The 23,998-nt window shown below is 43.2% G+C and overlaps 3 protein-coding genes across 3 annotated transcripts; all 3 read right to left on the reverse strand.

Moving 5' to 3' along the window:
* Positions 1 to 7,238: 7,238 nt before the first annotated feature.
* On the reverse strand, positions 7,239 to 7,550 carry LOC137361682 (histone H4-like). The gene has a single exon (XM_068026386.1). The coding sequence runs from the start codon at positions 7,548 to 7,550 to the stop codon at positions 7,239 to 7,241; it is 312 nt and encodes a 103-aa protein (XP_067882487.1).
* Positions 7,551 to 8,484: 934 nt separating this feature from the next.
* On the reverse strand, positions 8,485 to 9,024 carry LOC137361663 (histone H1-like). Its single transcript, XM_068026371.1, has one exon. It carries the CDS (start codon positions 9,022 to 9,024, stop codon positions 8,485 to 8,487), a length of 540 nt encoding a protein of 179 aa, XP_067882472.1.
* Positions 9,025 to 20,959: 11,935 nt separating this feature from the next.
* On the reverse strand, positions 20,960 to 21,362 carry LOC137361680 (histone H3, embryonic-like). Its single transcript, XM_068026383.1, is given in 2 exon segments — positions 20,960 to 21,119; positions 21,121 to 21,362. Coding segments are annotated over 2 exon segments (402 nt in total).
* Positions 21,363 to 23,998: the final 2,636 nt, after the last annotated feature.

Below are 23,998 nucleotides of genomic sequence, written 5' to 3' on the forward strand. Positions count from 1 at the left end.
TTGTGATATACATTAATGATTTGGAGCAAAGTATAGGTGGACTGATTAGCAAGTTTGCAGACGACACTAAGATTGGTGGAGTAGCAGATAGTGAAGGGGACTGTCAGAGAATACAGCAGCATACAGATAGATTGGAGAGTTGGGCAGAGAAATGGCAGATGGAGTTCAATCAGGGCAAATGCGAGGTGATGCATTTTGGAAGATCCAATTCAAGAGTGAACTATACAGTAAATGGAAAAGTCCTGGGGAAAATTGATGTCCAGAGAGATTTGGGTGTTCAGGTCCACTGTTCCCTGAAGGTGGCAACGCAGGTAAATAGAGTGGTCAAGAAGGCATACGGCATGCTTTCCTTCATCGGACGGGGCATTGAGTACAAGAGTTGGCAGGTCATGTTACAGTTGTATAGGACTTTGGTTCGGCCACATTTGGAATACTGCGTACAGTTCTGGTCGCCACATTATCAAAAGGATGTGGATGCTTTGGAGAGGGTGCAGAGGAGGTTCACCAGGATGTTGCCTGGTACGGAGGGCGCTAGCTATGAAGAGAGGTTGAGTAGATTAGGATTATTTTCATTAGAAAGATGGAGGTTGAGGGGAGACCTGATTGAGGTGTACAAAATCATGAGAGGTATAGACAGGGTGGATAGCAAGAGGCTTTTTTCCCAGAGTGGGGGTTTCAATTACTAGAGGACACGAGTTCAAAGTGAAAGGGGAACAGTTTAGGGGGGATATGCGTGGAATGTTCTTTACGCAGAGGGTGGTGGGCACCTGGAACGCATTGCCAGCGGAGGTGGTAGATGCGGGCACGATGGAGTCTTTTAAGATGTATCTAGACAGATACATGAACGGGCAGGAAGAAAAGAGATACAGAACCTTAGAAAATAGGCGACATTTTTAGAGAGAGGATCTGGATCGGCGCAGGCTTGGAGGGCCGAAGGGCCTGTTCCTGTGCTGTAATTATCTTTGTTCTTTGTTCTTAATTCGTTAAATAATACTATGATTGAACAGCAGGTTGTGATCGACTCAGCCAAAGTTTGTAAAAATTCCTGTCAATAAATCTTCCAAAAGGGAGTGTGAGGATCTCCTGGTTCCGACTGTCTAAGGGATACAGGACTAGGAATCAGCAACTAACCCCAGAGATTCACAGTAAAGACTGTGTAAATGAGGACATTTAACAACCGGGAGCTGAAACTCTGGGACGGGCTCTATTGTCACTGTGTTTGTGTGTCCGGTATAATCGCGGCAGGTCCGTGTCTCTTGTTTAGAATGAAACTATGAAGATCGCCATTCCGTATTACACACATTGACCGCGGGTTTCACTCCGGTTAGACAAACCTTTGCTGACTGAAATTAATTCTTCAAGGTCCCACCAAACACACCGGCTCCCTCCTTCCTCCCATGTTTCTGTCGGATTGTTTTGAGAGGAGAGTTTGAATAATAACAAACACCCTCCAGGGAGAGGCGGCAATTTGAACATCTAAATGGGATCAGCTCCCGGCTTTCTAGGTTATAGATTCCCTGCACCCCTCCCCACCCTCCCTCCACCCTAACCCCATGTTCAGTTTCATTGTTCAGACATTGATGAGGGTGAAATGGGCAAAGTTCCCTTAAATAAAAGCAAAATACTGCGGATGCTGGAAATCTGAAATAAAAACAAGAAATGCTGGAACCACTCAGCAGGTCTGGCAGCATCTGTGGAAAGAGAAGCAGAGTTAACGTTTCAGATCAGTGACCAAAGTTCCCATTGAGTTTTGAAGCTGAATTGTTGCAGAGATCTGCGCACGCGCGATATAACCCAGCCCACTATGACGTCATCATGAGGCGAAGACCGCATGCACACCCCTCCCCCAGCTGTGCCTGTGAGCGCCATTCACCGAGTGAGTGGAAGATTGTTTAGTCATGTCAAGCAGGAGAAGATCTTAAGAACATAACAAAGATGACCAAGAGTAGATTATTTGACCTCTCCACCCTACTCTGCCATTTAATATGATCATGGCTGATGTGATTGTGCTCAACTAGACTTTCCTGGCTGTCCCAAGAACGATTTGCTGCCTTGCAGATCAAAAATCTATCCATCACAGCCATGGACTAACAGTTATATAATGCACCCCACACTCAATTACATGACGTGAAACAGATGGACACAGTACAAATATGATTCACATCGATTAGGAGTGCCTAAAAACACTGAGTCCACAATGCCATTCAATAATATTTCCTTACAGGTACAGAATGAATGCCACACTCACAAACTCTACCAGTCACAGAAAAACACAGAATAAGCAACACATTCACAAACAATACCAGAGACACAGAGATACTGAATGAATCACATTCTCACTGTCAGTTGCGGAGATGGATGAAAAATGAACTAATCCACACTCACATTCAGTTTGAGAGACTGATGGATACAGAAATATATTCACACTCACAGGCAGTACCAGAAACTGACATACAGCACATGAATCCTACCTCATACAGAGTACCAGAGGCTGACATGATGAACTGGAACCAGACATAGTCGCATAACAGAAAATAAATGTTACAGAATAATGTACTCATTTAGATACGTCAAACTCACATAGTGTTGGTGGTATAATGCTGAGAATATCTGCTTTCCAAGCAGTTGACCTGAGTTCTCTGCTTCAGGTCAGACCTCAATTCTTGTATAATGCAGCTTCATTTTATAACTTAAAGATGATCAATGTGATTTCCAAATTAAAACTTACAAAAGACTCTCATCATCCATGTGCATCTCCCACAATGCTGAACTTCAATTTTCTTTCAACGAAATTTATGTTGAAGAAGACATGTCCTCTAAACTAATAAATGAGTTCACAGTCAGAAACAAGAGTGTGCAGATCTTTGTTAAATAATAATAAAAAGGGAGATAGGTAAAGTTCAATTCACACACGGTGCTCTGGGTAAAGATTGAACCTACATTCAGATAACAGAGAATGAATTAATGTAAGGTAAACTCACACTCTCAGACTAGGAACTGACGGGGACAGAGTACAAACTACACACAGACAAAATATTTTAAAAAAACTGTTTTAAAACCGAACAAGTCAATGCAATTTATAAAATGATTCTCATCATCCATGTACGTCTCCCGTAAATTTATCATTTTTTGAATAAATATAGATTTAAAATAGCCTTTAAACTGATCAGTTTTCAGTCAGAAACTAATAGTAAACATAAAGTTATTTACAGCACCGAAGGAGGCTATTTGGCCCATCGAGTCCATGACAGCTCTCCACAGTGCAATCCAATCACACTCACTCCACCGCTCGATCCCTGTAGCTCTGCAAGTTTAATTCCTTCAAATGCTGTGTCAATAATCTCTTGAATAATTGATTGTCTCTACTTCCAGCTCCCTTGTGGGAAGTGACTTCCAGATCATCACCACTCACTCCGTGTTCACCCGACATCTCCTGCCCAAAATACTGAATTTCTGTCACTGTGTCCTTGTACAATGAGCTAATGGGAAGTGTTTTTCCTTGTCTCACTTGTCATGATGTTTCACACTTGATGTAAATGTCCCTTCAGTCAGCTCGTCCACTGATCTTGCCTGTCACCTTTCCACCAATATGCCTGACTTTCTGACTCCCTCTACTACTGTCTCTTCAACTGTTTCAATGTTGTTGATTCAATGGAGAACAAACCCATCTCTATCGACTTCACACATTCTGATAAATCTACTCTGTACCCTCAAATAACCAGAACTGGATGCAATACTCCACTACAACACTGTCACTGTGCTTATTTTACACATCCGTATTTCTTGCTTTGAAAGAAGCAGCGAACTCGAATGGAACACGAAGCCGGTGCTCTTATTTTAAACATACAGAAACAAGGAGTATGGAATTCAAACCCACGCATGCAGAGCACAACAGATTAGCAGTTCATCGTTTTAATCACTCGGCCACCTTGTCTTCTGTGAGTAAGCTGAAGTGCGGAGGAATGATCCGTGCAGAATGAAAAAGGTGACGGGCTGGTGCCAGCAAAACTGAAACAGTTGAAGAGAGAGTAGCAGAGGGATTGAGAAAGTCAGGGATATCGGTGGATAGGTGACAGGCAAGAGCAATGGACTGAGCTGACTGCTGTGAAATGTTGTGGCTTCGCAGAACACTAAATTTGATTTGTTATCTAAAGTAAGCAATCAGATAAATACAGAACCTCAAGAATTGACTTCATTGTAAACCAGCCAATCACGAACATGGTTTTCACCCATCCTTCATTAACATAGATCTCTGGGGATGTGTATAAACTGCGAGTTCCGAATTTAAGAGCCACCCACAACGTCTCTCAAAAAGCTACAACATTATCTCTATAATATCAATTTGTTTTGATATTTTTAGCAAGTGACTTGTATTTTCTAAATGCCTTTGTGATCTCTGTTTTAATCCCACAGATTCTGGTTAACACAGTTTCACTGCCCGTGCGATCTTCCTGTCTCTACTTAATAATGTCCCGATCATTAATTACTGACCATTTGTGAGCTTTGTTAATGGACGCGTTCATATTCGGCCCCTTTGCTATATTTCGATAATAAAATCTGATTTAACGCACATACATCATTTCTCAGTCACTCATATCCCGAGATCAAGTTTGTCCTCAATAAGTAATCAGCACATTATCTAGAAACCCCGGTGGTGTGGGAACCCTCAGTCTCACTCTTTGACACCTGACACTAAGATTATAAACTCCGCTGTTGTCTCTCACCAATAGGGTTCAATCTATAATCAGCGATGCAGTATCATTCGGAACATTGAGCTGAAATGGTTACAGAATGCTGTGAAAGAGGCTTTCTGTCCGCTGGTTATACAATGTTTCAAAAAGGATAGAGAGTGAACTCGAATCGATGGCGGAATGTGAAAGCCAATCTGGAAATTGTTACCACATGCAGAATAATACAATATAAAAAAGATTTTAAAATATTTGCGGTAAAACCAAGTTACCTAAAAATGTGATGATCTATATTGAAGCCGCTCTGTGTTTTACAAATATATTGGCGGGATTTTCAAATTTGAAAAATCGTTTGCAGTCTGACAATTTCGCGCCGTTATTTTCCGCCCTCATCTCCTTGGCGTCTCCGGATTGGTGAATTCAGCCGCTCTCTGATTGGTCACATGAAGAGTACAATGACACCCAATACAGAGTGACAAATCACCAGTGCCCCCGACACCATTCCTCTCGAAGGTATAAATGGGACTATTGTGGGCGGTTCTCAGCAGTCTTCCTGAAAGTATTTGTCAGATTGTGGAAATGTCTGGAAGAGGGAAGACCGGTGGTAAAGCTCGGTCCAAGGCCAAGTCTCGCGCCTCCCGGGCTGGACTGCAGTTCCCTGTGGGCCGTGTTCCCCAAGAAAACCACCGCTCGGAGCACAAGAGCAAGTGAAGCGGCCTGACTTAAATCTGCGAACCCAAAGGCTCTTTTCAGAGCCACCCACTTTATCTGTTAAAAGGCTGCTTGCTGTCTGAGAAGGCAATTTTATAATGCTAGCGCTGCTTTGTATTGGCCTACAACGAGGGCACTTGCCCCATCGTGTATGTCCCGGCCGAAAAACGGCCCACCTATTCTCATCCCACCTTCCAGCATTCAGACCGTCGCCCTGCAGATTACAGCATTTAAGATGCATATCCAGATTCCTTTTGAATGAGTTGGGGGTCTCTGCCTCAACTACCCTTTCAGGCAGTGAGTTCCAGACCACCACCACCCTCTGGGTGAAAATAAAATTCTCGTTTTCCCTCTAATTTTTCTGCCTATCACTTTAAACATATGCCGCACAGTCACTGAACTCTCTGCTCAGAGTCTTCACCTCCACTCTCTCCAGGCTCGCCAAAATGTTGCACATTTCAATCAGATCTCCCCTCAGCCATCTCAGTACTGGATTCGGGCATTTAGCTGCTCGCCTCTGGCGATATTTGTCAGGGAGTTTAGCAAATCTACCGTTTATGCAAACGTAAGCTTTTACACAATGATCGGCTCTCTAATAAAATGATCTACTCTAAACCACATTTCTCTGACAACAGGAGATCGCAGATCTTTGTTTTGCCGATTTGGTGGCTGTTAAAAGAGATGTTGTGTTATTTGATGCCAATCTCAGATCAGGGCAGGGTGAGTTTAGGCGCGCTCCCCGCGGATACGGCGGGCCAGCCGGATGTCTTTGGGCTTGATGGTGACTCGCTTGGCATGGATGGCGCACAGGTTGGTGTCCTTAAAGGGCTCCACCAGGTAAGCCTCGCTGGCCTCCTGCAGGGCCATGACGGCCGATCTCTGGAGGCGCAGGTCTGTCTTGAAGTCCTGCGCGATCTCCCGCACCAGGCGCTGGATGGGCAGTTTGCGGATGAGCAGCTCGGTGGATTTCTGGAAGCGGCGGATCTCCCCCAGAGCCACAGTGCTGGGTCTGTAACGGTGAGGTTCTTCACTCCGCCCATGGCTGGAGCGCTCTTGCGGGCCGGTTTGGTCGCCAGCTGCTTGCGGGGAGCTTCCCCTCCGGTCGATTTGCGCGCTGTCTGCTTGGTTCTGGCTATTTTGGTAGAAGATGTGGAACAAAGACACTGCAAATGTTGAGGCTGCTCAGGGACTGTCTATTTAAGACAGTAGAGGGACCGCCCTTGTGTTGTGATTGGATGCAGCCCCGTCCATCAGTCAAGTTTGAAATCAGCTCCGGGAAGTCAAAGGGCGGCGGGAAATGCTGTGCACTGATTGGTTGAACTGTAACTGAAACTGAAATTTTATCAATTTCAAAAAGGCCGCTAATTTCAGATGAGCAAACAAGGCAAAGATTAAAAAGCACCTAATTTGGCGGGAACAATTATAAAATCTCACTCCTTGCACGTTTATTTCTTTCCTCCTAGATCCCACTCTGTGTTTTACAACACAGTTTGAATAGTTTTCTCTGGCGGGAATAAAGCGCCAGTCATTACTTACTATAACGGCAGTAAATTCCGCTTCGTGCCGGCAGTTCAGACCCTCAGGAATAAATTATCAAATGCAAACGTTTAATTCATGACGCGTTCGATAAATAATGAAGAGAAAAAGACAGTGAAATTTATGTGACATGTAAATTTACTGAGAGAATGGAATGATGCATAAAAGCCGTTGTTGATAAAGATAAACAATATTCAGATAACTTGATCTTATTAATTCAAGTTGCCATGTCACTGCTCTCTCTGTGAGTCTTTGGGTGGCTCTTAGAAGAGCCTTTGTGTTTGGTACAAAGGGTGGATTTGTTTAGCCGCCGAATCCATAGAGATTGCGGCCCTGGCGTTTCAGAGCGTACACCACATCCATGGCGGTGACCGTCTTGCGCTTTGTGTGCTCAGTGTTCGTGACCGCATCTCTGATCACATTATCCAGGAAAACCTTCAGCACCCCGCGGTTCTCCTCATCGATCAAACCCGAGATGAGCTTTACTCCACCACGGCGAGCCAGGCGGCGGATTGCTGGCTTGGTGATACCCTGGATGTTATCACGAAGCACTTTGCGGTGCCGCTTTGCTCCGCCTTTGCCCAATCTTTTGCCTCCTTTACCTCTTCCAGACATGACATTTCTTCACTCAACTCGTTGCTGAATGAGAAACGAGCTGTTTCTGCTGCCTTTTTTATGCAGCTCGCCCGGACCTGACTGAAAAACGGGCAGAGAGTGAGAGGCAGGGCAGGGAGGAAATTGAGTGACAGACAGAGCTGTGAAATGTCTTTCATCCTCCAGCTCCGCCTCCCACTTGCTTCAACCGCCAATTCAAAAACAAAACTCTCAACAATAGAGCTCAGCACAAAACTTCCAGACTCGGCCTTTATAGTCAAAGATAACAGAAACCCGGAGCTGTCAAATAAGGATCTATAACAATTAAAAGTTGATCATCTACCCGCCTAAGCACAGTGCTTCCGATCACAAGTCAACCCGTTTCCACACACCTCCCCTCCCAGACGGATTGAGTATTTTGCTAACACCTTACCCCAGCTGAATTAGAGAAACTCATGTATTGGGGTTTGAGTTGTGACGCGGGAATTCTCGCCAGTATTCCTGTGTTAGACCCTCTCACTCTGAATTAGTGAAAGGAGCATGAACTGTGACTGTACCGAACATATCCCCAGTTGCAGTGAGGACGGGACATCCCTCTGTTTTGTTGCAGAGAGTGGGGGAAGGGCTGAGTGTAGTGTATGTCAGCGAGTCACCAGGGATCCTGTATTTACTTCCCATCATTTCTATGTGAAATGTGCACACGGCGGCGTGACAGGGATCATTTGATAGGGGGATCAGCTCTTTCCTGAGAAATGTGGGTGGCTCTGAAAAGAGCCTTTGGGTTCAGATGACTGCAAGTTTCCCGTGCAGTTTCACTTCTTTCCAGGGGCTGCTTTCTGAGCCTTTGCTGCTTTCGGCTTTGTTTTGCCCCTTGATGATTGAACTTTCTTGAGCACCTTTCCGCACTCTTGGGTTTTTTGGCCTTCTTCACAGGAGACTTTTTCGGAAGCGCTGCTTACTTCGCTGGGGATTTCTTTGGCGTTGCCGCCTTCTTGCTGGTCACTTTCTTGCCTGCTGCTTTCTTCGCTGCCGATTTCTTGGCTGCTAGTTTCTTGACTGGTAATTTCTTGGCTGCTGATTTCTTTGCTGTCACTTTCTTGCCAGCTGTTTTCTTCACGAAAGTTTTTTTGCCTGCTCCTGACTTGACTTTCTTTCCCACATTTCCCTGGGTTCCCTGCTTAGGGATTCTGAAGGAGCCGGAGGCGCCCGTTCCATTGCACTGCACCAGGGAGCCTTTATTCACATTCCTCCTGATACTTTGCTTGATTTGTGTCCTGTACTTCCCCACATCCACACCGCTCCGACCCAGAGCCTTCTTTATGGCGGGCAGTGAGGTCCCCTTGCGATCGGAGCAATCCGCCACAATCTTGAGGATCTTCTCGCTCAACGTGGGACCGGCTGACTTGTTCCGGGGAGCCGCTTTCTTCTTCTTGGGAGTCTTGACTTCAGCGGCGGCGGCTGGAGGAGCCGTTTCGGCGCCTGCTGTATCGGTCATGTCCGGGACTCTGCACAAATTCTCCCTGTCAGTCAGAACTGGGTCAGAAATGAAGCCGGTGGTGGCGGCACAGAGCAACTTAAAGGCAGTGAGCGGACGGGGGCGGAGACAACCTGCTGTTTCTCTCTGGTCCTAAACACTCAAATTCCACTGAAATTCGGGTACTGCAAAATCCCAGACTAGATCCTTCCTGTCTCTAACATCAGAATCCTTGCTGTCGAAAAGTTTGTACTTGAAGTAAAGACTCAATTTTTGACTGAAACCCGTTTTTTACTGCACTGATGGCGCTCTCTCCCCCGATCGCTGACATGTTCTCCACTTTTGGACTGAAATCTTGAAATCAACAAAGAAACTACACTGAATTCCCACTTTGGGGATGAGAAGGGGAGCAATGTGCTTCTGTGACTGGAAAATCTTTTTATTTTACACAGGAGGGACTCGGACTCGGACCCACAAACACAGTGACATTAGACTAACCCGTCAGCACCTTTAATACACTCTCTCCGACACAATATTCACATCTACACATTTTCATGTCGAACTGTTCGCTAAATGTAGAGTTCCCAGGACAGGTTTTGATCTCTCTGCTGAGGTCAATAGACCCTTCAGCTCTACTCTATCCAGGCCGTTCAACATTTTATACATTTCAATCAGATCTCCCGTCAGCCTTCTCTGTACCAAGGAGAACAACCACAGTCTTTCCAATCTTTCCTCATAGCTGCATTTTTCAGTCCCAGCAACATCCTCGTAAATCTCCTCTGTACCCTCTCTGGTGCAGTTACATCCTTTCTGTAATGAGGTGACCAGAACTGCACACAGGACTCAAGTTGTGGCCTAACCAATGATGATAAGGTTCCAGCATAACCTTCCTCCTCATATATTCTATACCTCGGCTAATAAAGGCATGGATTCCATATGTCTTCTTAACCATATTACCGCACTGCCCTGTCACCTTCAGGGATCTGTGGACATTTACTCCAAGGTCCCTCACCTCCTCTGCACCTCTCAGTATTTTCTCATTAATCGTGTATTCCTTTGCATTGTTTGACCTCCCCAAGTGCATCACGTCACACTTCTCCGGGTTGAATTCTATGCACCACTTTTCTGCCCTTCTGACCTGACCATAAACATCTTCCTCCAGTCCACAGCAATCCTCCTCTCTATCTTCCACACGGCCAATATTGGTGTCGTCTGTAAACCTCTTGATCGTGTCCCTCAACATTTATGTCCAACTTGTTCATATAGATCATCAAAAAAACAGGGGACCCATTACTGAGCCCTGGGGAAAACCACTGGAAGCAGCCCTCCAGTCTCAAAAGCAGCCGTCAACAATTACTCTGCGTTTCCTTCCACTGAGGCAATTTTGCATCCACCTTGCTGCATTTCCCTGGATCCCATGAGATTTTATTTTATAAAGAGTCTGCATTTTGGGGGCCTGTCAAAAGCTAAAATTAATGTAGAATCCATCAACTGCACTACCCTGATCTGTCATTCTTTTTAAAATTCAATTCAGTTGGTATGTGCCTTTCTAAGTGACAGTTTATCTTGTCTCAGAATAGATTTCAATAATTTACCCACTGCTGAGGTTAGACTGACTGGCCTGTAATTATTGAGTTTTAGGCTGAACTGTAAGATTCGTTTTATCTCGAAAGATCCGCCTGGGGAAACAGACGTTACAATCTCATTAAATTGATCTGTGACTGTAACTATCAGATATTAACTCCTGCCCCATTCCGGCAAACACATCGACTCTCTCGGAGGATCACTTTGAGAATTTGAGCTAATGAACAGCAAACATAGTGCAGAGAATGATCTCAAGTTGAGCTTGGTAAAGGGGTCATCTCCCAGCTGGAAACCTTCTCTAATCTTGCCCACAGTCCCGGTTCCATTGCTCAAAATCAGATAAAACTGAACTGGAGAAAGTTCCGATTGATTATTGTTGTTCAAACTGTTGCCGAATGAAGCACATGCGCGGTACAGCCCCGCCTCCACCGGTGATTGTGAATGAGCGAACGGGCGCATGCGAGCTCCCCTACTCCAGCAAATCTGTTGAACGCCATTTACTCAGTGAGCGGGAAGAGTTTGTTTTTAACAGAGGGAATGGAGATATTGCAGCCTAGGGGTAAGGCAGTAAACAGCAATCTGCTTCCAGCAGCACATTGCTTTGGGATACTGTCCGCAGTCTGGACCAGAGATCTCCATTGACTCCGGGGCAAGTTCAGGGAGAGTCGCGGGCTGTTTGTGAGAGGCACTGTGGAGGATGAACTGATCCCGGAACATGGAGTGAGCGGCGGAATGGAGAGGCCTTTCTCGGCCTGTGTGTGCACTAGGTAAGTGAGACCGAACGTGAATAAGCTGCTGTTGAAAATCTTTTCTGTTTCTCGCCTCAGTTCTGTAATACATGTTCGTGGTTTAACTCCTGTTTCACGCTGTTTACTGTGAGTGTACCTTTCAAGAATTCACCTGCCTCGGCTCAACTATCACCAGTAACCTGTCTGTAGATGCAGAAATCAACAAGCGCATGGGTAAGGCTTCCACTGCTATGTCCAGACTGGCCAAACCTGATCTGCACAAACATCACTCAGGTAATCGCAATCTTGGAAGAGTGCAGATGTTGGCTTGTTTCTGGATGTCACTAAATTGTTGTAAATCGGTTAAAACACCTGATCAGCAGATGCTGAGATCTGCAGTGAAATCAGACACTGACATTCTTTGTATTTCTGGTGAGTATTTGTGGTTAGTAATAATGATTATTAATTGAAATGTTACATTAATCTCTTTTCTCGCTTCCACCTCAACTGATCTTCAGTTACAAGATATATTGTTCTTCCTTTCTGTCGGCAAATACTTCCAGGGAACAAAATGAATGTGATGATTCCCAGGCACAAGGAAATGTGCAGTCAGCTCCTTGCAACACAGAGTAGGTTTGTTATCACTCCCAGAGGCCATCAGTTAATTCCAGAGTCACATGGAGCAGAAATAGTCAAACTCTCACTGATCCCAAGTTCAGAGACACATTTTCAATCCAGCAATCAAACAAAGCAGAAGAGACAGACATTGTTTCGAATCCATTCCAATTCTGTACTGCTGAAAGTTAGGTGCCTCAATCTCAATTCAAAAGCACACCCACGATCAAAGTGAAAGACACTATATCAATCTCACAAGAGGGACACATCCTGGAGACAGTAAGATAGAGAGTGAATCTCACCCTCACATACCTGAAACTGTGTGCAGTTCTGGTCACCTAATTACAGAAAGGATGTAACTGGACTGGAGTGTGTTCAGAGGAGATTTATTTGGATGTTGCCAGGGCTGGAAAAATGCAGCTGTGTGGAAAGATTGGATAGGCTGCGGTTTTTCTCTTTGGAACAATGAAGGCTGAGGGGAGATCTGATTGAAATTTATAGAATTTTGAGGGACCTGGACAGTTTGGCGGTGAAGGGTCTATTCACATTAACAGAGAGGTCAGTGACGAAGGCCAGAGATTTAAAGTGATTGGTAGAAAAATTAGTGGGGAGATGAGGGAAAGAAAATCACCCAGAGGGTGTTGGGGGTCTGGAACTCACTGCCTGAAAGGATAGTTGAGGCAGGAACCCTCAACTAATTCAGAAGTACTCTGGCTCGGCACCTCAAATGCCGTCAACTGCAGGGTTCCGGACCAAGTCCTGGAAAGTGGGATTAGAACAAGTGGCCTCTTTCCGTGCCTTAAACTTTCTATGATTCTGTGGAACTGATGATTAAAAGAAAATAAACACATTCCTATACTGTAAACAGACAGACACAGAGTGAAATTCACAATTACAAATTATTAAAGAGTTAAAGTAAAGATTAAAACCTCCAGCCACAGAAGGGAGACTGACAGCTACAGTGAAGAAAATAAAACCACTCACATGCAAGAGACTGTCAGATAGAAAATAACACCAGAGTCGCCTAACAGAGACAGACAGTTACCACGTAAAACACATGGACACATACCAGAGACTGAGAGGGACAAAGGAAAATCAATTCTCCAATAAGAGAAATTGAATGAGAGGAATAACACACATACTTGTGCAGTAGACATTGATAGCTGCAGAACAAAAGAAAATGTGCACACACACCTATCAGGAACTGTAAGCTGCAGATTAAAACACACAGACCAAAATAGAAAGGTTCAGAGAAAAGCCCCATATCACACACTCGAGTTTGAAAGATACAGAATAAATCCACACTGTTATATATTAATTTACAGGTGCAGCTTAACAGTGACACTCACATACCAGAAACCAACTGGTGCAAAGGAAAACTCACTCAAGTAACAGAAACTGACAGGTAAAGATCAAAAACCATAATTATATACAGAAAATGGCAGGTATAGAATAAAACAACAATCACATATTGGAAGTTGGCAGGTGGGGGGGCGGGGGGGGGGGACCCCTGCATGTTCCATAAACTGACAGGTACAGAGTAAAATAAACATTCATATACTATCAATGGACAGGTGCAGATTTAACCCCTCATTCAATTAACAGAAGCTGAAAGGTGCTCACTCAAATTCCAAAATTGAAAGATACAGAATAAACCCACATTCACACACCAGATACTGACAGGAACAGAACCCACATGCCACTCACAGAAACAGATAGGGACAGAACAAAGGCCACAATCACATACCAGAAACTGACAGGGAAAGATAAAAACCTTCACACATTTCAGAAAGTAACAGGTGCAGGATAACTGCCTCCCTCACATATGAGAAACTGACAGATATAGATTGACACCCAGACTCGCATACTAGAAAATAACAGGTAAAGATTAAAATCTACATTTACATATCAGAAAATAGCAAATGCAGTATAAAAGCCACACTCAACTAGCAGAGACTGACAGACACAGAGTGAAATCCACAGTGAATTCCAAGAAATTTACTGTTAGAGAGTGAAAATCTCTCATCCATAACTGACAGACACAAAGAAAACCCAACACTTGCACTTCACACTCTGACAGATGCAGAATAAAACACACACATAATTAAGAAGATTTATAAACCAGATACTGACAGATACAGACTAAAACTCAATGTCACTTAACATAAACTGACAGATGCAGAATAAATTCAGCAGTCACAGACCAGAGAATGAAATGTACAAAGTAAACCTCACAGACACATGTCAGAAATTGCCATGTACAGATTAAAAATCACACTCACATTCTAGAGAATGTAGAGATGTGGTGTACAATCCGGACTCAAAAGCCAGACTAAAAATCGTACTTGTATACCAGACCGTGACATAGACAGGTTAAAAACCATAAGTGCACATTAGAAATTTAAATGCACAGGTTAAAACTTAAATTTACAAACCAGACAATCAAAGATAAAGAGTGAACACCACTCATATACAAGAAAGTGTTCGATTAACAGTCAAACCCACATTCACATGCAATAAACTGAGGGGCACAAGTTCAAGAAACACAAACAAACATCAGAAACTGAAAGATACAGAATAAGATGTTTCTCACATAAAACAAAGTGACAGATACAGATAAACCAACACTCAAAATCAGAAACTGACAGAGATAAACTGTAGACTAGGGATTGAGAGAGAAAGAGTGAAACTTACACCCGTGTCCAAGAAACTGAATAATACAGCAAAAGAAGTGAAAAAAAACACTCACCCACGATAAAAGAATAAAACTGCACTAACACACCAGAAACTGACAGGCATGAAGCAAACCCCCGTGCCACCCCCCACCCCCTCCCCCCGCACCCAATACAGAAAAACACAACAGAAACTGACAGCCATGAAATAAAAGCTACACACACATACCAGAAAGTGACAAGTACAGTTCCATACTGAAAAATACAAGGAAACAAGATAAAAACCAACACTCACGATTCTGAGTTAGACTGAGGTCGAGTAAAATCTTGATGCAAATTCCAGAGACTGACTGGTACAGATATAAAACTCAATCAATAAGAAAGTGCGAGGTGCAGAGTAAACCCCACAAATGGGGATCAGAATGAAACTGGTACAAAGTAAAATTCAAACCAACTTTTCAGAAACAGACAGGTAACAAGAAGAAAGAAAGACACAACCTCAAAGACCAGAGTATGAGGGTTACAGAGTAAAACCCATGCTCGTTAATCAGGAATTGCCATGTACAGATTAAAAATCACACTCACATTCTAGAGAATGTAGAGATGTGGTGTACAATCCGGACTCAAAAGCCAGACTAAAAATCGTACTTGTATACCAGACCGTGACATAGACAGGTTAAAAACCATAAGTGCACATTAGAAATTTAAATGCACAGGTTAAAACTTAAATTTACAAACCAGACAATCAAAGATAAAGAGTGAACACCACTCATATACAAGAAAGTGTTCGATTAACAGTCAAACCCACATTCACATGCAATAAACTGAGGGGCACAAGTTCAAGAAACACAAACAAACATCAGAAACTGAAAGATACAGAATAAGATGTTTCTCACATAAAACAAAGTGACAGATACAGATAAACCAACACTCAAAATCAGAAACTGACAGAGATAAACTGTAGACTAGGGATTGAGAGAGAAAGAGTGAAACTTACACCCGTGTCCAAGAAACTGAATAATACAGCAAAAGAAGTGAAAAAAAACACTCACCCACGATAAAAGAATAAAACTGCACTAACACACCAGAAACTGACAGGCATGAAGCAAACCCCCGTGCCACCCCCCACCCCCTCCCCCCGCACCCAATACAGAAAAACACAACAGAAACTGACAGCCATGAAATAAAAGCTACACACACATACCAGAAAGTGACAAGTACAGTTCCATACTGAAAAATACAAGGAAACAAGATAAAAACCAACACTCACGATTCTGAGTTAGACTGAGGTCGAGTAAAATCTTGATGCAAATTCCAGAGACTGACTGGTACAGATATAAAACTCAATCAATAAGAAAGTGCGAGGTGCAGAGTAAACCCCACAAATGGGGATCAGAATGAAACTGGTACAAAGTAAAATTCAAACCAACTTTTCAGAAACAGACAGGTAACAAGAAGAAAGAAAGACACAACCTCAAAGACCAGAGTATGAGGGTTACAGAGTAAAACCCATGCTCGTTAATCAGGAATTGCCATGTACAGAATTAAAAACCTCTCATTCACACGAGAAACTTACAGGTACCAAGGAAATCCCACACTCACACTTCAGAGACTGACAAATATTCAGAAAAAATACCGTTTTAACAGAGATTGACAGGAACAGAATTAAGCACACCATCAAGATAAACAAATGGCAGATTCAGCATAAATCACAAATTCCCATTGCAGAGATTGACATGCACAGAGTAAAATGAACACCTATTCCGCAGAAATTAACAATCACCCTTTAAAAGTACAGTCACAGAATAGAAACTGTCCGTTCAAGGTCGAAGCAGATTCACAGAACAAATTGAAATATGCAATGTGAACCTCCTACTCAAATACCAGAAGCTAATAGGTGCACAGTAAAAAGTAAAACTGATAATGACATACCAGACACAGACAGACAGAAAAAAGCCAATATCACGTAGCAGAATCTGACAAATACAGAATAAAATGTATAGTAGCATATCAGATATTGACAGGAAAAGCACAACCATAAAGCAACAAGTACAGAATAATGGCCATACTGACAAGTGTGATATTGATAGGTACAGGGAAAACGTTACACTCACCAGAGACATGCAGAAACAGAATAAAACCCACATACAGATAAGGTAACTCAGAGGTACACAGTAAAATCCATATTCACATGCCAGAAACAGACAGGGAAAGTAAAACATACCCTCACAAATCATGCACAGACAAGTACTGAGTAATAGCGGCATTCACATTACAGAGACTGACAGATGCAGGGTAAAATCCACAATCAATTACCACAAACAAAAAGCTACAGATTAAAACAGATATTTCCTTTGCAGTAAATGACAACATGCTGGGTAAAATCCACATTCCCATATCAGAAATGAAAGGGTGAAGAGTGATCCCACATTCACTCGCCAGAATAAAGAAGGTACAGTGTAAATGAAAGCAGAAAATGCTGGAAATACTCTGCAAGTCTGGCAGCACCTATGGAGAGAGGGAGACAGTTAAAATTTCAGAACAATGATGAACGGCCATTGACCTGAAAGGTTAACTCTGTTTATGTCTCCACAGATGTTGGCAGGCCTGCTGAGTGTTTTACAGCATTTTCTGTTTTTTAATTTCCAGCATTCACAGTATTTTGCTTAGTATTATGTTCAATGTAAAGAGCTTTCATCTATTCCAGAAATTTACAAGTACAAAACAATGCTCATTCTCACATAACAGATAGTGAGACATTCAAAACAAAACCACTGTTCACTTCAGCAGAAACTGTCAGGTACATTACAAAACCAACACTTACATACCAGAAGCTGATAGATGCATAATAAAACCCACACTCACATCAGAAGTTGGCAGGTACTGTGGAAACCCCATATGTGTTTATCAGATACAGAGAAAAAACCACAGTCACATTCCACATTCTGGGATAAAGAATAAATCCCTCACTCTCATACTATACAAAGAGGGACAGATAGTTGGACAGATCGAGATGTGTAAGAGTTTCTTCATTGTTTTTTAAATATAAACAAACAGATCATGTCTTTCAGACTGACAGATGGAGAATGACTTCCACACTCATACTGTACCAGTGATGAACAGACACAGAACGAATGCTATTCATATGCACACCTTTATGATTATTTGTAGTGTATGTTTATGGGATGTGAGCATCTCCAGGAAGGCCAGTAATAGTTGTCCATCCCTCATTGCCATTTAGAAGATGGTGTCTTGTGGCCTTCTTGCTCCCTCCAGTCTTTGTAGTGTAGGTACACCCAAAGTGGTGTTAGGTAGGGAGTTGCAGAATTTGGACTGAATGATGATGCAGGAATGGTGTTATTTTTCCAAGCCAGGATGACATATGAACTGGTGATCAAATTGCAGGTGGTCATGTTCTCATACGTTTCCTGCCCATGTTCTACTTTGTAGCAGATGTCGTGGGTTTGGCAGGTGCTGTTTCATGGTGCTTCCTCTGGTTGATGCAGTACGTCTTGTAGATGGTACACACTGTGCACTGGTGGTGGAGGGAGTAAATGGTTAAGCTGGTGAATGGTAAGCCACTCAAGCCTACTGCTTTGTCCTGGATGGTATAGGGTTTCTTGAGTATTGTTAGAGGTGCATACATCCAGGCAAGTGGGGAGTAATCCATCAGACTTCTGACTTGTGGCTTGTCAGTGGTGGAAAGTCTTTTAGGAGTTTGGACGTGAGTTACTAACCACAGAGTTTCCGGCTTCTGAGCAGCTCTGGAAGCCATAGTGGTAATATGGCAGGAAAAGTGTAAATCCTGCAGTCATTTCCCATAAAGTAACATGCACAGAATAATGGGCATATGAAACAAGATAATGACAGGCCGAGGACACAAGCCACAATCACTAATCATAGGCTTGTGGATACAGAATAAAACCCACAATCACATACCAGTAACTGAGAGATGCATCGTAAAATCCACATTCATATGTCAGGAACAGAAAGGGAAAGTAAAAACACTTGCTGACAAATCTGACGCAGACAGACACAGAGTAATAGCAACATTCACATTCCAGAGACTGACAGATATAGAGCTAGAGCTCCAATCAATTACAAGAAACAAACAGGTACAGAATAAAATACATACTTGCTTTGTAGTAACTGACAGATACAGAATAAAATCCACATTCACATATCAGAAACTGACAGGTGAAGAGTAAAAGACACAGTAACATATCACAAACTGACAGATACAGGGTGATCTCACATTCACTTGTCAGAATATAAAAGGTAAAGAATAAAAATCTTTCTTCCAGACCAGAAACTGACTGCACAGAATAAAGGAGCGCCTTTCATTGCAGTAACTGACCAGAACAGAGGAAAATCCATATTCACATGTCAGAAACTGACAGGAACAGAAAGAACACACACTCACATACCAGAAATTGGCACACAGAATAAAATTCACACGCGCATTTCAGAAATTAACTTTACAGATGAAAATCCACAATCATACAGCAGAAAGTGAGATGTACAATTAAACCCAGCTTCTGACACGTGAGGCTAACACACACAGAGTAAAAACAATGCTCATGTCACATACCAGAAACAGGCAGATGCACATCACAACCCACACTCACATATCAGATACTGGCAGTTACCGTGTAAAATAACTCTTAAAGATCACTGACAGGGATATGATACACTCCACATTCATTCATCAGAAACTTACAGATACAGATAATAAACAGTACTTACATAAAACAGATTGGCAGGAACAGGTTAAAACATACCATCATCTATAGATGTCTGATAGGGACAGAATACAGTCGAGGCCTCCAAACCAGAGACTGACATGTTGAGTGAAAACCAGACTCACCTGTCATCAATTAACATGTGCAGTGTGAAGCTCTTCAAACATATTACTGACTAACAAGTACAGAGGCAAAATCAAACAACCTTCCATAGCAGAAACTGACAGGTACAGATTAAACTCCAAATTCACATATCGGACACTAACAAAGAGAAAGGCCCAGACTTCCATAACTTTAGTTTCAATAATTAATAAGTACATTATTTAGAAACCCCGGTTGTGTCGGAACCCTCAGTCTCACTCTTTAACACCTCACACTGAAAATCCACACTCTCTTTTGTTTCCCACGAATCGGGACCAATTTATAATGCGAGATGCGTTTTTTCTAACATTGATCTGAAATGTATCCGGTTACAGAATGTTGTGAATGAGGCTTTTTGCCTGCCGGTTACAGACTGTTTTAAAACAGGACAGAGAATGAAGCCGAATAGATGTCGGATTGTAAAAGCGAATCTGGAACTTGTGAGAAAATGTGAAATAATACAATATGGGGGATATTTTTACATCCCTGTCGTAAGGCTATATGATCTATTAACGTGATCTGCAGTGAAGCCGCTCCTTGTTTTACAAATCTGTTGGCGGGCTTTTCAAATTTGAAAAAGAAGCTGTTTGGAATCTGCCGATCCTGAGCGGTTATATTCCGCCCTATTAACGTGATGCCTCCGGATTGGTGAACTAAGCAACTATCTGATTGGTAACATGAACAACACAATGAGAAGCTGCACAGAGTGACCAATCACCAGTGTCCTCACTATCATTCATCCAGAAGGGATAAGTGGACGGATTTGATCATTCTTCCTGAACTGTTTTGTAATGTAGTTTTTACAGATTTTTATGATGAAAGATTTTTTTTTGGAGGGGGCGGGTGGGGTGTTAATGTTTGGAAGAGGGAAAACCGGTGGTAAACCTCAGTCCAAAGCCAAGTCTCACTCCTCTCAGTCTGGACTGCAGTTCCCGGTTGTTCGTGTTCACTGGCTCCCGAGAAATAGGGAACGATGCTGAGCGTGTCGGTGCCGGAGCCCCGGTCTATCTGGCTGCTGTGCTCGAGTATCTGACAGAAGGAATCGTCGAACTAGCCGGCAACGCGGCCCGGGAAAACAAGAAGACGCGCATCATCCCCAGACACCTCCAGCTGGCCCAAAGGCTCTTTTCAGAGCCACGCACTTTATCTGTGAAAGGGCTGGTTCCTGTCTGAGAGACGGCAATTTTATAATGCAAGCGCTGCTTTGTGTTGGTATGATTCGGGATTTAGCCGCTTGCCTCTGGAGATATTTGTCAGGCATTTTAACAATTCCAGCGTTTCTGCGCAAATAAAGCTTTTGTTTAGTCCTAAACTGCTCGCCCCTCCAATAAAATGATCTGTGCACATTGGTTTCGCTGCTCTCGACCACATTTCTCTGCTGCAGAGATCGCAGCTCTTTGTTTTGCCGATTTGGTGGCTCTTAAAAAAGCCGTTGTGTTATTTGATGCCAAACTCAGTTCGGGGCAGGGTGAGATTAGGCGCGCTCCCCGCGGATACGGCGGGCCAGCTGGATGTCTTTGGGCATGATGGTGACTCGCTTGGTTGGCGACAGGTTGGTGTCCTCAAAGAGCCCCACCAGGTAAGCCTCGCTGGCCTCCTGCAGGGCCATGACGGCCGAGCTCTGGAAGCGCAGAGGTCCTGAAGTCCTGCGCGATCTCCCGCACCAGGTGCTGGAAGGGCAGTTTGCGGATGAGCAGCTCGGTGGATTTCTGGTAGCGGCGGATCTCCCGCAGAGCCACAGTGCCGGGTCTGTAATGGTGAGGCTTCTTCACTCCGCCCATGGCTGGAGCGCTCTTGCGGGCCGCTTTGATAGCCAGCTGCTTGTGGGGAGCTTTCCCTCCGGTCGATTTGCGCGCTGTCTGCTTTGTTCTGGCCATTGTGGTAGAAGATGTGGAACAAAGACACTGTAAATGTTGAGGCTGCTCAGGGAATGTCTATTTAAGACAGTAGAGGGACCGCCCTAGTGTTGTGATTGGATGCAGCCCCGTCCATCAGTCAAGTTTGAAACCAGCTCTGGGAAATAAAAGGGCGGCGGGAAATGCTGCGCCCTGATTGGTTGAACTGTAACTGAAATGTAATCGTACTCAAAAAGCCCGCCAATTTCAGATAGCAAAACAAGGCAAAGATTAAAAAAGAAACCTAATTTGGCGGGAACAATTATGAAATCTGACTCCTTGCAGCTTCATTTATTTCGTCCGAGATCCCACACTATCTTCCCACTCGGTTTGACTCGGCCCTCACGAATACATTACCACTTGCAGCCGTTTCATTCATGACGCGCTGAATCAACATGGAAAAGAAACATACAGTAAAACAACGCGACAGAGTTGGGTATCCTGGTACATGAATCACAAAATGTTAGTATGCACGGACAACATGAGTTTAGGAAGAGAAATGGAATGATGTCAGTTATTGGTGAGACTGTATCTGTAATACTGTGTACAGTTTTGGTCTCCTTACTGATGAAAGCACAGAAATTGCATTTGAAGCAGTTCAGAGAAGGTTCACTCGACTGATCGCTGGGATGAAGGGGTTATCTTCTGGGAAATAGTTGGACCGGTTGGCCTGTATCCATTGGAATTAAGGAGAATGAGAAGTGATCTTATTGAAATCCATAAGATCTTGAGATCACTTGGCAGGGTGGATACTGAGAGGATGTTTCCCCTTATGAGAGAGACTCAACCAGGAACACAAGGATACTTGCTAAAAGTGAAAGACACAGGAAGCATCTGTAAAGTGTGTAGATTAAACAAATTAGGATAATCGGAACAATTCGGAACCTAATATGGTAAAATAAAGGGTGATAGGGGATATCATCGATACACTTAGCAAGGGGTGAACAGAACATTGTTGGCACACTTAGAAGGAGAAGATAGACTATGGTCAACACAGCAAGAGAAGAAGAAGGAGAGAAGTCCATGCCCCAGCAAGCGCAGAAGCAAGAACCAGTACTGAGTGTTACTGTATACTTATTGTTGTTGCTAAGGATTGACTTTGTGCATCTTAGTTAAGCCTAATAAACTCTCTGACTTGATCGCGGAACTTGACTCTGTACCTTGTTGGTCCATGTTGGTCCGGAATCTCAAGGTGAGACGGGTTGGATATTCTCTGTCTCACCTCTGTTCAGGTAACATCTACCTGAAACTTACAGCTCTTTACTATTCACATACATTTCTTTGTATTTTGTCCTCCTCAAACTTCCAAATTATGGTCCTTTGAAAGCAATGTTGTTAATAAAGGTTTCTGTGTCAGCCGACTGCATACTTCTTCGCATTAAAAAGACATCAGTTCACTACTACACTCTGTCTCCTATCCTTTAGCCAACTACCATCTCAGCATACCAGCATCAATTTTTAACATGAACTTCTATTTTCTGTGTAACTCTGTTATGTACGACTTGATCGAATGCCTTTTAAAAAGCAGATATCCAATATCGATCCAACTACCTTCAGCAAAGTCAACCCCAAGAATTCAATCAGGTTAGTCGCACATGATTTGTCCTTAGCAAATCGGTATTGCATGTCGCTTATTAACTCATCATTCTTCAAGTTGAAGTTCATTTGATCCTTGACACTTGTCTCCAATTGTTTTCGACCTCTGATGGACTGTCGTCACCAGCTTTTTCCATCCCATTTCTAGAACAGGACTGTAACATTTGCACTGTTTCAGGCAACTGGAACTACTTCAATATCCAAACATTATCGTCAGGATTTCTGTTATCTCCCTCAGCAATCTGGGATGCTTTCCATCTGGACTCATTAACGTGAAGTGATCCCAATCTATTGAGAACCTCCTTTCTGTCTATTTTCATTCTATCCAATATCTCTGTACCCCTTCTCTACTGGGACATTAACTTCATCCTTGCTTTTGTGAACAGACATATAACGCTCTCATTCATTACCTTTTCCAACACAAGGAGATTTCCGTTCTTTATCCCTAAAAGCTCCGCAATTTCTTGCACTATCATTTAGCATTTTTGTATATTTATCAATAATTTTTATTCTCTCTGCTGTTACTCATTAATATTTTCGTATAATCTCTTGCAAACATTTTTCTTTTTTTCCCTGCACTCTCACTATTCTGCCTGGTTGGATTCATGGTGATGTCGAGGATATGGGATATTTGTATAAATCACTGCCATTATTATTTAAGTGATTGGCGCTGCAAACAATCTTTGAGTCATATTGATCAAAAGCAAATTATGGGTAAGGTGTGTGAGGCTGAGACTGGAAGGTTGTCTGAATAAGGCAGGAGAGCAGGTGCAGGGGCGGCTCCTCAATTGGCCAAAACAATCTGGTCGAAGTGCAAGAGTGAGTCCGAGTATTTTCAGGATGAAGGATAAACATCTGATAGTCTCTGTTTAATATCAACGGAGTGAAACTCTTGGTCACGGAAATGATACCTGAAAGGCCTTGTGCTGTCAATCTGCCGAGTGTACGGGAGGGAAGGATGGAGTGGAAGAGCCTCTGTATTTCTCCAGTACTGAATTGTAGTGGGTTGGATGTTAAATCAG

The sequence above is a fragment of the Heterodontus francisci genome, unplaced genomic scaffold, assembly GCF_036365525.1.
Source record: "Heterodontus francisci isolate sHetFra1 unplaced genomic scaffold, sHetFra1.hap1 HAP1_SCAFFOLD_91, whole genome shotgun sequence".
Classification (NCBI taxonomy): Eukaryota; Metazoa; Chordata; class Chondrichthyes; order Heterodontiformes; family Heterodontidae; genus Heterodontus; species Heterodontus francisci.

What these genes read in the sequence shown, in the direction of transcription:
- LOC137361663 (XM_068026371.1), bottom strand. Translation starts at nt 9,024, where the DNA reads ATGACCGATACAGCAGGCGCCGAAACGGCTCCTCCAGCCGCCGCCGCT.
- LOC137361682 (XM_068026386.1), bottom strand. Translation starts at nt 7,550, where the DNA reads ATGTCTGGAAGAGGTAAAGGAGGCAAAAGATTGGGCAAAGGCGGAGCA.